We start from the raw sequence: 12,150 nt of genomic DNA, 5'->3' as shown, positions 1-12,150 counted from the left end.
CACGCAATGGAGGCCCACATATAAGTTCCGTGCAGTGTACTACAAAGCTACGAGCGGCGCACCTGTGTTGAAAATGAGACGCGAAAGGCCGAGTGAGCGATGGCGGTGATAACAATTCTATTAGTTCTGGGAACCCTGCCGCTCCTTGGATAGCTTCGGGGTTAGAAAAGTCCTGGCATGCTGCGACATGCTCCCGAGCGCACTCTTTTTCTGGACGTGAACCGTGCATTTAATCTCTGCGCTTGTGCTGCGATTGCGGTTGTGTGTCCGGAAAGCCTTCATTGCCACAGAATGTGGATTACGTTCATGCCAGGATACGCCTAATAAGTGTTGTGTGCCCAGTTGCTGGAACAATTACAAATTGCAGCCAAAAAAGAATCATGCGTTCATGTTTCTGCAAGATCAGTGACAGAATATTGCGTGCCTATGCCAAGGCAAAGAAGAGAAAAGCTGGAATTATGCGGAATAAGGCTGCTGTTTCTTTTTAAATAGTTGCACGAATGTTTCGTATCTCCGTTGCTAAACTCATGTGAGGTGTTGTAAATATGTGGACTGCGGTGCTGTATGTAATAATGCCTCGAAAGCAAAATTATTCATTTAGAGCCTAATCTACACTGGAATAAATACATGTGTCCCGAAAGTGAAGAAGGGCACACCAGTGAAGTTGTCATGAGATATGTGTTATAGTGCAGTGCTAACATTTTGAAGAACTTTTGTGGTCGCATGAACGGCAAACTCTTTGACGCCAACGATAAATCAAGACAAAGGAGCTACTCTGAAGAGGGCAGCACTGTGACTTTTCAATATAAGCTATGCTCCCTGTAATCATTTACCCTAAATTCGTTGTCAATCCTAAGGTTGAACCATTTCATTTTTTATGGACGGGCTTTTTAATAATGCAGCGCGTAAATAGTTTGCATAAATAAAATAACCTTGGAACACCCTTTGTTCTCTGTGGGCCATCTGCTCAACTGTGCCTTTAAAAAAACATTAACTGCACTCTCGTTAACGTTGCCCATATGGGCACAATCCCTTCATTCAACTCGTATCCCCGAGCACGCCGCCGGCCTCTTCTCCATGACGTTACTCGCTGAGCGCTCGGGCCTTCTCTTGTCTAAGTGGTGTTGGTTCGGCTTGCTCCGCCGACCGCCATTTTTGTTTTGGTATCCCCCACTGTTACAGTGGCAGCTGCCTGTTTGTTGACCTGTTGTCACCCGCAGCAAATGCGGGATGGAAAAAAAAATTTTTTTTTCTTCTTGCGGGAGATTTAACACGCACAATGATAGCACCCCTGAATTTGCGTCAATTCTTCTGACAAAAAAGTGCGATCATTATGTGAGTAAATATGGTATGTCAGGACAGTTCAGGTTGACTTTCCAGCTGTTGAGAGAATCTCACTTGTGACAAAGTTCGAGCCTAATACCAATGAGCTTGCTATAAGTTGATAGAAATATCTCATTTTTGAAAATATCTGCTTCTGTATGCATATCTTTTTGTTTTTACTTGAAAATGTTTGACTCGGTTTGCGATGGACTTTACCATTTTTTCTAAGATACTTTATTCGCTGTGATTTTTACTACCCCTCCTTTCAGCTTTCTATTTTGAATAAAATAAACGTACTCCTTACTATTGAAACTGGATTAAGCCGTTTTTTTATTTTTTAACGTGCTTGCTTAAAGAGTGACAGCATCAGGCAACATGGTGCCATCCCGTCTTGACATAAAACAAGGTTCTGTCTCACTCATGGAATTTTGTAAAGGCATTCAGGGAAAACCTGGAAAGCTCAGGGAATTTGAAATTGTCAACTTAGTAAGCACCCTGTACTCAATTTTTCATAACTTTTTGTCCATAGAACACCATGTATTTTGAACCTCAATGTAGCTCAATTTCACTGTCGCTGTGAAGAAGTACAGAAACAATAAATGGAAACTTTCGTGGACACAGATGGTCAAATGGCTGAATTACAAGCTGCTGCTTGCGAAAGCACCTCTCAAATCATGCAGAGTGTCCAGACTGCCAAAGCAGAGGAGCATCATGTTCCATATAAAGTCCAAGGGCAGCAAGATCCTACCTCACCTCGCATGCTTTAGGTGCGAGTGAAAGCGTGCTAGGGTGAGCCAACAAGAATGGTGGCCTAATGAGTGAGCGAGGGGAAAGAGGGAAGGGGAGTCTGCTTGCGGTAATGCTATCAAGCATGTGCAAGGGTGAGGAGGAAGGGGTGAATGGGTGGCAGGTCGGTGTGCGGCTCCTTTTCTAACGAGGCTGTAGCTTGGCATGGCTGCTAGCGGGGCTGTGCGCATACATAGCACGTGCGCACCCTGTTTTAAATGTAATCTACAATATTCGCAAAGACTGGGCAAGCTGACATAGCGTGGCATCGTGCACGTTTAGTGCTGAATGTTGCATAGTGTTGAGTTTCGGAGATACGCTGATGTGAAAGGCAGACAAAGTGCATTCGTTCCTCACTGCCGTTGCATTTCATGTTAGCATCATCTCACTGCAGGCAACGCTATCGTGAAAAGCGCTGAAAAAATGAAACTCGTCTTACTTCTGAGAAAATTACTGATTTGCATTGACCGCAAACTCAGAAACACGGACGTGCCTGTCACCAGATTTCCGGTTATGAAACATCTCTGGCAGTTCTCGCGTCATGGTATCCCTGTTTTTCTGTAATATACCTGTGCTTGCCAGCAATGGCTTGCACGTGCAAGCTTTGCAATGATGTGGGAGGTGTAAGCCAGTCCCATTCTCAATTTGCAAGGCATGCTGGCGCAAGCAATTGTTTATACACATACCTGTTTGGCTGATGTACAGCTTGACACAACTTAAAAAAGAATTGTTTGTAGAAGCCATGGAACTTGACGTAATAGTTCCGGGGAAACCCGCAAGGTGGAGAGAAGTAAATAATAAAGTTGAAATGAGACATCCACCCAAACGTAGCTAATTGCTACAGAGGAAACCCATATGGGTTCCTCGAAAGAAAAGCCTCATAGTTGAAGAAAAATTCGCCCTGGTCCGGGACTCGAACCCGGGACCACCGCCTTTCCGGGGCAGCCACTTTACCATCTGAGCTAACCAGGTGGCTGGAAGATAGCAGGGCAAAGTCAAATTTATCAACAACTCAAAGCAAAGGCAAGAAGAGTTTGACATAATAGTTCTGCTAAAACCGGCAAGGTGGAGAGAAGTAAATAATAAAGACGAAATGAGACATCCACCCAGATGTAGCTAATTGCTACAAAGGAAACCCATACGGGTTCCTCTAAAGAAAAGCCTCGCAGTCGAAAAATTCCTCTGGTCTGGAGACTCGAACTCGGGGTCTGAGTCTTCGGACTCGACTCGGGGTACGGACCTGTGTCTGGGTTTCCATTGTAGCAATTAGCTATGTCTGGGTGGATGTCTCATTTCCCCTTTATTAACCCATGGAACGTATAGCTCCTCAGTGGGCGTGGCTGCTGATATTTCATTCATTGCTTCCAAAATTGTGCCACTAATTTCCCCAGATTCTTCTCGTAAGTCGCTTTTGTCTTGGTATGCTTGCAGCACATGCCAACTCGCACAAACCTCCCAGAGCTTACACATTTTGGCTCATTCCATTATTTTACGAATGTTGCGTTAAGTTTTACAAAAAATAAATAACAGGTATGGTGGCGTGAACTCTTACATCCTTTCATTGTGATGCAGCTCTCCTCACCCACCAGCACCAAAGGTTTGAGCTGCTGCAGCGAACATATGCCCAGCAGGTGCAGCTCCTTCAGCAGCTTCGAGCAGAGGTGGAATCCAAAGAGACCAGACTGATGAGCAAGCATTTGCTTGATGTCACTCCCTCACAGGTTGGCTATGCGTGGCTACCTCTGTTTACTTTTGTGTAGTGCGTGCCTGCAGCTTTCTATTCAGATGCCGCTGCTCTTCAACCTGGTCAATGTGTCCAATGTTATGGCGTGCAAGAAGAACAAGGAGATAAAGAGTGCTTGATTTTTTTATTATTTCTTAATTACTTATTTGCAGCCATACCAGGAAAGCAGACAGTGAAGCCAGAGAAAGCATTAGGGAACTTAATTGTTGTGGTTAATTGAGATGACAGCTGATGTGTTCCACAGCTACTACATGGCTATGAGTGGCACCGGCTAACGCTCCCAGGGCTAGCCTTGTACACATACTACACAAGTACCCGAGAAAATGGAAAAAGCAGCGTGCACATAATGCACGAACGATGTGGGTTTAGCTCCCAGCTGTGGCAAGTTGTCTTCTTGACGTTTTTGTCCTCTTTCATTTTCCTTTTCCCTATAATTTCTACATTTCAACTAATTGCAACAATTTCGCCTACACTTTCCCTGGCTTCATTGTCCATTTTCGTCACGTAAATGTTACGTGGTGGTTTAATGGCTATGGCGTTTTGCGGTTAAACACTACATAGTGGGTCCAACTCCTGACCGCAGTGGTGGCATTCCAGTGAGAGTAAGATGCGATATGTACTTACATTTAGGTGCACATATTGTAAAGAATCACAGGTCAAAATAAATCCGGAGCCTACCACTGTAACGTGCCTCTTAGCTGTGTGTTGTTTGGGACGTTAAAACCCATGATTTGATTTGATTTGAAGATGCCTCTGTCGCCCTTCATTTGGAACACTTTTTTTATTCACTGGCTCCCTCTTAACTACTCTGTGGTTGCTAATGGAGTGATGGCCACCAAGTGCAATGATGCAACAGCTGCGCCAAAAGTGGTTCGTTGCTCCATTGTGCTCATTTCACTTCCACACACCGAACATCGGCACTGTCTTGGGCTTCGTTGCCGGCATCGCATGCAGCAAAAAACTAGTGAAAAAAGAAAGCTGAGAAAATAATCTAAAAGATAGCACAAGTCGATGAGCAGCTCCCAAGCAGGCGTCTATTGAGGCGGACGGAGCAAGGGGCAACAACGACGCGAGCGCGGCGGGCGTGGCATCGAAAGGAGCAGCTGCCACTGCCGCTGCCGCCCACACAGCAGCCAATAGCAGGCGTGCTTTAGCCCGTGAGATTCGAACACGCTGCTCCGGCCAATCAGTGCTCCGTATTGCATCGCGGGAAAATGCCAATAGCGCCTCAACCGCGCCGACGATGCCATGTTGCAAGGCGGCAAAACAGAGACAAAGAACTCACGGTCAAAATGACACCAATGGCGTGGGCAGGCCGCATGGGCCAGGAATGGTGCGCGCGCGTGAAGTTTGACTTCATTTAGGCATTTGCGCATGTTTTGTGGGCCACGGTGGCCTCAGAGGTTTATTTGTACTTTGCAGTTGCTGTTGAATTAGGTGCTGATAATTACAGAACAGGTAGTTTATGAGACATACAACCCAAATATATTGTTTTTCAAAAATAGGCTTTTTTGCGATTTTTCGGTTTTCGAGGGCCGCGTTCCCCCCTTAAACAATGCAAGGTTGCCACGACAGCTTGTCTGCTTGAGAAATCCAGAAGAAATGCTGAGGCGAGATCACCACAAGCATCGTGCCACTTGCTTCTCACTGGCTTGCATGAGAAAACCCTATGTCCGTCAGCCTTGCATGCTTTTTGCAAAGCTTTCGAACATCCTTCTCCAAGGCATCCAGGTGCTCCACATAGTGCAGCGGAAGGTTACTCATGAAAACGAAGCACAGGAGGGATTGAATTGTCTGCCAGGCCTCCCGCGAGGACAACGTTAAGGCAGCCTGGCCTACCGCATCATCGCTGCCATCATTGCCTTCGCTATCCGATGCAAGCACATTCGCGACAATCAACTTATTGGTTAGAAGCACTTAGTTTCCACATCTATAGCGGTGCGCTTTCTTTTCACCAGCAGCATTGTGTATTGCCAATGATAAGCGGGCGGATCAGCCACCTTCCATTTTGGTAGCGAATCAAACAAGGCTGAGAAATCTTGTGGCCAGGAACGATTTTGACGCAACCAACAAAGGCAGAACGCAAGCGATGAAGCTGTTTGCAGAACTGCGCAGAATGAGGAGCCAGCAAGCAATTTGGGAGCAGTGCAGTTGGCACAGTCCATTCGTGTTTCAGAGGGTGGCACAACTTAGAGCTATGGGTGCAGCCCAATCCTGTTTAGAGGGGTGGAAGGGCAATGGGAGAGAGGCGCGCGGTGGCTTTGGGGGCAGCGGGCCATTGTTCAGCGGCTTGAATCTCTCTCTCTCTCTCTCTCTCTCTCTCTCTCTCTCTCTCTCTCTCTCTCTCTCTCTCTCTCTCTCTCTCTCTCTCTCTCTCTCTCTCTCCCCCAAAGAATTTTGCATTTCACTACCTTTCGGCATGGACACCCAGCAGCCGGACTTCATCGTTATAACCAGTAGTGGGGCAGTGTAGTAAGTGGGTTATTTCACTGTGGAAAACATACAAAAGTTGAAGGTGCAGCAGCTTTTCATTGTTATAAGTGGTATATTGTTAAGACTTTTATCGTTATAAGTGGTTTGACTGTATACAAATACCTCCACATAGATTGCTTGGACGTCCCCACTGTAACTTCGGTTTAATTATGGATGTCCTAGGGTGTGGTTTACTTGATATGCCCTAGATTCGCTATCATGCTTTTGATGCGATAGCATCAAGTGGCTCATTGAGTAAAAAAGCCAGCGGCGGGCATCTGTAACAGCCTAAACTCCCATTGGGTGGGTCGCCACTTCACAAGCGAGACTGGACGGAGCAGAGCGGGTGAAATGAACACTAGCACGCCAGGTGTTGGTAAGGGGAGAGGGCATTGCCTTGACGCTACATCACTCTCACTCTCGGAAGCCTGTGGTATCAGCACATTCCTGATCCGCGCAAGCTCTCACGTGCTTCTAACTGTGCCTCGGTAAAGCCAAATCAAAAAGCACAAAGCATATCAACACACTTGCTTGCCCATGTGAAATTCATAACACGAAATACCACTCAGCCGCATTCATTTGGGCATTATCACATTAATGCTTTCACATTCACAACTCACAAGAAGTGCTTAGCTGTCCTCAGATTTTTTTTTCTTTGTTCGCCCAAAGCGCACCAAATGCAGAACACTTGTTCCAAGTAGAAATGGTAGAAGTGGCTTTATGCCGTAAGTAAAAGTAAGGACAGGGTGTGGGCTATATGCAGATTTTGCCTTGAGGTGCGGCTTTACGGCAGTGTGGTGTGTGGTGCCATGAAGTCACACATCAAAGCTAAGTACCACATCCAGTTTCATTATCTCCTAAGGAACGCCACCCTGTTCCCTACCCTTTATGTTAAAGCACCCTTCTCCCCTTTTTCATGGTTACCCATTTTCCTATTTTTGAGCCGCAATTTTGCATTTTTACTGTGTTTGCGAATATGGTATTCACTCGCATAAAGAACGCAGCCCCACTTTTCCAACCAAGAAGTGCGTTTTTCTTTTCCTCGCATAATGATCGCACCCTGTACTTGCTGCTGTGAAGCAGGAGGCACACTGTACGATTCAGCGTATGATATGGCGTCCGGCAGGTGCGATTGTGTCCGACGCCTGTCAGGCGCTGAATCGAACCGTGTCTCCGACTTTTATTGCGATAGCAATTATATGGGTGCTCTAGGCGCTTTATTGCCATCGTCGTCGTCACCGCGCACCGCATGGTGTAGGATTGAGTGAAAGTGTGCGAGGGAGACGCCACAATCGCGGCTCAATCTAGGCGCCGTCTTTTGTAGCGCAAAAGGCCCCCGGGGAGGGGGGGGGGGGGTGTTACCCTGGCAGAAACTGCGTATTGCACAACCGCTTCCGAGGGGCTCCGATGATGGCAGCTCAATCTCCCGCATACAAGGGAGGAAAGCGGGAACGAAACATGCCGTCTTCCATCGTGCACATGGTGCTGGGGGGGAGAGGAAGGAGGGAGGGGGCAGCATTTTACTCCGGCAGCAACTGCGCATTACGTGGCGTGCCTTTTCTTGAAAGCGATCTGCATTGGGGGCCGAGTTGACAGCTCATACCATTGTGCGCTTTGCATTCTCGCTGCTCAGTTTGTGTTAAAGCGAAGGTTTGTACGTTTATACGGCCGATGAAACTACTACCCTTACTTCATGTATCTGTTAACACATTTGCTATTGCAATCGATGGTTTGAATTTCAGGTGAAACTGATTTTTTTAGAGGTGGCCACGGAAAAAAAAATTTTTTACCCCGCATAATGAATGCACCCCCCAACTTTGCGCATATTTTCTGGGGAAAAAAAAAAGTGCAATAATTGCGCGAGTAAATACGGTAGTGTGCACGGCCTCTGCGAACGAACTATGGTCACAGTGAGGTGCCCTCAACAGCAGTGCTGTCTGTACAGCATAGCGGATGCTGAGGGTAATCAGCATCACCAAAGAGGTGGGGAACATTTCCTCTGGACAAAGATATGATATTGGCGAGTCGTGCATCCACAAATGAGAACTGCTTTTAAATGATGCGAGCATTGTATGCACTTGCACAGTATGCTCTTTTTTTTTCTGCCTTTTTTCTTCTTCTTCTCTCTCTCTCTCTCTCTCTCTCTCTCTCTCTCTCTCTCTCTCTCTCTCTCTCTCTATGTTTGAGGAGGGTGTTGTAATTGGGAGTCCGGATTATACACGGAAAAATATGGTTGATGTACATCAGACGCTGCGACAAACGAGCTTGTTGCGACTGCAACTTAGCTTTTCGCCTGCACCAAGACCTGTACCAAAGATTAATAAGACTATTCTATCATTGCAAGTGCTTGATATTAAGGGCCGCATGTGAGCCTGTAAGAAAATAAAAATACAATGTTCTGCTCTGCCATTTTAGATGGAGGGACTCGGGACCCTGCAGAGGAGGAACCGGACGTTGAACGTAGAGTGCCACTGTCTGCTGAGTGAAGTCGACCTGTATGCACGTGGGGAGGTGCCGTTGGGGGCCACTGACGAGCACTTCTACCATAGGCTAAACCCGGGCCAGACTGTGCCTCACCCAGTGCCTCTTAGTAGACCTATCCTATCGCCACCCCGGGTGTTACAGTCCAACAGTAAGCAGTCCTAGAGGGATCATTCGTTGCATGCTGCAGCACTCATTGTTCTAGAGTCTTAGAACAACAGCTTTCTTAGCTCTGTGCATGACATGTGTGACTAAGTAGCTGGGCAGGAGGGGGCAATGCCAGGAGTGGAAAGCCTCCGGCTTATTCGAATGGGTGTCGTTCTTGTAAGCTGACTATTCTGCCACATAGATTTACAGGGTGGGACATTGTCGAAGGGGACATCTAACCAGTGAATAAAGCCCATACAATTGAAACATTTGTTTACTTTGGAAAGTGACTGATATGATCCATCAGGCATACATTTATACATAAAAATAAAGTGGCGTCCACTTATAACAAGACCACTTCAAACAGTATATAATAATGAAAAAAAACATGTTACAGTCAACTTCATAATGTACTTCATGTTAAAACGTTTACTACAATTATTCCACATTGAGTTAATGGTTTTGACAATTTGACAAGTATGGGGAGCCACCTAGAAGAGAAAAAAAAAAAAGAGAGGATTATGAATTTCTTGTGATGGCACCGCGCCGTGTACGTGCAACATGGCTTTTAACCCATGAAGGCTCGATCAGTTGTTCCAAACACAGAAGTGAGGCGAAGGAGGTCTCCTTACAGCCCTTCTCACCTTCTCTGCTCAGATGGCTTCGCTCAACTGCTGGCCAGGCACATACGCATGGTCCAAAGGCCGCATGAAACGTTTCCTCCCTTGCATCCCAGCGTATTCAACACACTCGACAGACACTGGAGTAGTGCAAGGGAGAGCAATTGTGCGTGCGCATCGCCCACGTGGTACGATGTTTAAAGTCGGCTAGCAAAATGTCTGACAGCTACTAAAATGCTAAGCTCACATGAACAAAGCTCACTTTTTTTCTGTCGAACAAGTAACTAATTTCAGTTTATGCGAGGCTAAATAGAATGAGGGAAGCAGAGTGTGACACCTTAGTGCTATGGTCCACCAGGCTGTGCCCTCCTCGTGCAACAGGCAGCTCTTAAAAGCCTGACAACAACAAGCATCCATAAACACCCCCCAAAATGGGCACAAGACAGGCAGCTGTGAGAAGACGTCAGCTCTATGAGGTGGTCCTACCCCACTCGCCGGAAGGAGCAGCTGAGTAGACTGCGCCTACCGACCTAGATGACATCAGACTGCCTGGTGCCACGCCACCATACCAAACAGGTTTTAGCAGCATCTGTAGCCCACAACCACCCAGCTCCTAGAGCCACCGCTCCCAGAGTCGGAGATAGCAGAAGCTACTATTTACAGAAAAAATTTGCTCTAGAGGATGTTCGGCGCTCAGATGGCACAGATGAGAATTATGAATATTTGACTGGTGAAGCACTCGTTGCCAAGGTGAAAGGGAGCACATAAAAGTGACAGTGACAGCCATTCGCAGCCGGTGAAAGTTGGCCATCTCAAGAGGCTCCTTGCATGACTGAGTGCCTTCAAGACTGTTTTTGCAATAGACCCCTTGCTGAACCACATAAAAAACCTAGATGTGCTGCAAAAGATGTAAGTTGTCTTAGTGCCAGGCAGACAAAATTAGCTAACTGTATTTACACTAGTACAACAAAGTGATTATCATAGCATGCTATATTGTCATACTGCACATAAGTACTTCGTGTTGTGGTCTTTTTTCTGGCTTGTTCCGCCACACAAACTGGTCCTAACAATAATCGGTTATAACAATGCAATTTTTGTACCGATTCACTGCATTGTATTAGCAGGCCTTTTTGCCATATGTCGATGACATCAATGGCAGAATACTAAGTCTGTGTCTCCTTTGACAGCAGACCGTATTGTACACATTTGTGAAAACAGGGCCTCTGTTTCAAAGTCTGTAACTTGCAAAACTTTACTTTGCAAGCCTTCTGGCACAGATACAGTGGAGCCCTGATTATGTGCCCCTGATTTTACGACGTCCCGGATGTTATGACGGATTAGCACAGTCCTGGCGAACTCCCCATAGAGGCTATGCATGAAAAATCTCAATTATAAGAAGCGAGATTACACACGTCCTGTCTCATACAACTGGCACGGAACTGCGAACCTAACCTGAGAAGTGTCAAATGCGCCAGCAGCCCTTTTGTGGCACTGCCCCTGTTGTCAGTAGGTGGAGAGCGCCCCTTCATACGCAGTAAGCTGATACTGCTTTCTGCTAGCCTCTTTCTTCCTTCCCTCATGTTCGCTGCCTTCTCATTGTTCGTTTCCCTTCCCGCTGTTTGTGCCACTCACCCGCTGCCCACTTTCGTTCCTTTGTTGCCATCTCATTGCACTTTCTCTCTGCATTTCTTGTGTTGAGTGCCCGCTCACGCTCCTTCACATTTTCTTTTGGAGATAGTTTAGTTTTTCTTTCGCGTAACTCTGCACAATGAAAAGTGCACTGTTAGCTGTATTTACATTCATGCATCCAGTGCTGACCTTGTGACAGGGAAACTGTCTTTGAAAGTTGTCACCCGAGAATATCGCACCAGTGTGTATGGTAAGCTTGAAAACATGTGCGAATATTATGAGCGTGTTCACTCGCGCAGTTCAGAGCTTTCTGTCTACGCAAGAGACCACAAGACTTCTCGCGCGTCCGTATTTGGGTTCCTGGTTTCACGCGGGCCGTCGTATGAGATGAGATGAAGAGGCATGGCCTCATGCTGACAGTGCACGCTGCCACCTTGGAAAAGAATGACACCACAGATACTGCCATGCCTGTGCCTATGTTCACAGATGTGCTAACTAGCAATAACAGCATTCGGAGATTCATCTGTGCAGGCGACACCATAGGTGAAGACCTTGCAAACATCACTGGGCTCGAAAGAAAGATCTTGCTGCGTGGCTGAAAGAAAGCCTATAAGAAACTGACATATATTTTTGAACTGGGTAAATGGATTTTGGCATGCTCGCGAGTGTGAATCACAGTACAGCTAGGTATGCTACATCCCTCCAGTAAAGCGTGATTGACACCTAGCTGCAATGCAGTACTCATTTCGCAACTAATGTTTTGGCGATTTTGATTTCCATGCCCTGCAGAGTATTAGCCTATAGTTTAAATTGAAGCTCTTTGCAACTCTGTCGAGCGAAGCCGTGCATTATAGGTATAATTTTTGTTGGTCGGAATATACTGTGCTGCCCGGATTATACAACATTCTCGCGCAGCCTCAAGAAAGTAGTATAATTGGGGCTCCATTG

The 12,150-nt window shown here is 46.5% G+C and overlaps 1 protein-coding gene across 2 annotated transcripts in view; it reads left to right on the top strand.

Moving 5' to 3' along the window:
* Positions 1-12,150, top strand: part of LOC142585187 (uncharacterized) — a 38,068-nt gene that overhangs the window by 16,746 nt on the left and 9,172 nt on the right. For both annotated transcript variants that reach the window (XM_075695741.1, XM_075695742.1), the window contains exons 5-6: positions 3,682-3,830; positions 8,741-8,957. In XM_075695741.1, coding sequence (XP_075551856.1) covers positions 3,682-3,830; positions 8,741-8,957 — 366 coding nt within the window. The remainder of the gene's footprint in view (positions 1-3,681; positions 3,831-8,740; positions 8,958-12,150) is intronic.

This window comes from Dermacentor variabilis, chromosome 6 (genome assembly GCF_050947875.1).
Source record: "Dermacentor variabilis isolate Ectoservices chromosome 6, ASM5094787v1, whole genome shotgun sequence".
Taxonomy (NCBI): Eukaryota; Metazoa; Arthropoda; class Arachnida; order Ixodida; family Ixodidae; genus Dermacentor; species Dermacentor variabilis.
The sequence above is the reverse complement of the archived record's forward strand: the minus strand, read 5'-3'. Positions and strand labels throughout refer to the sequence as shown.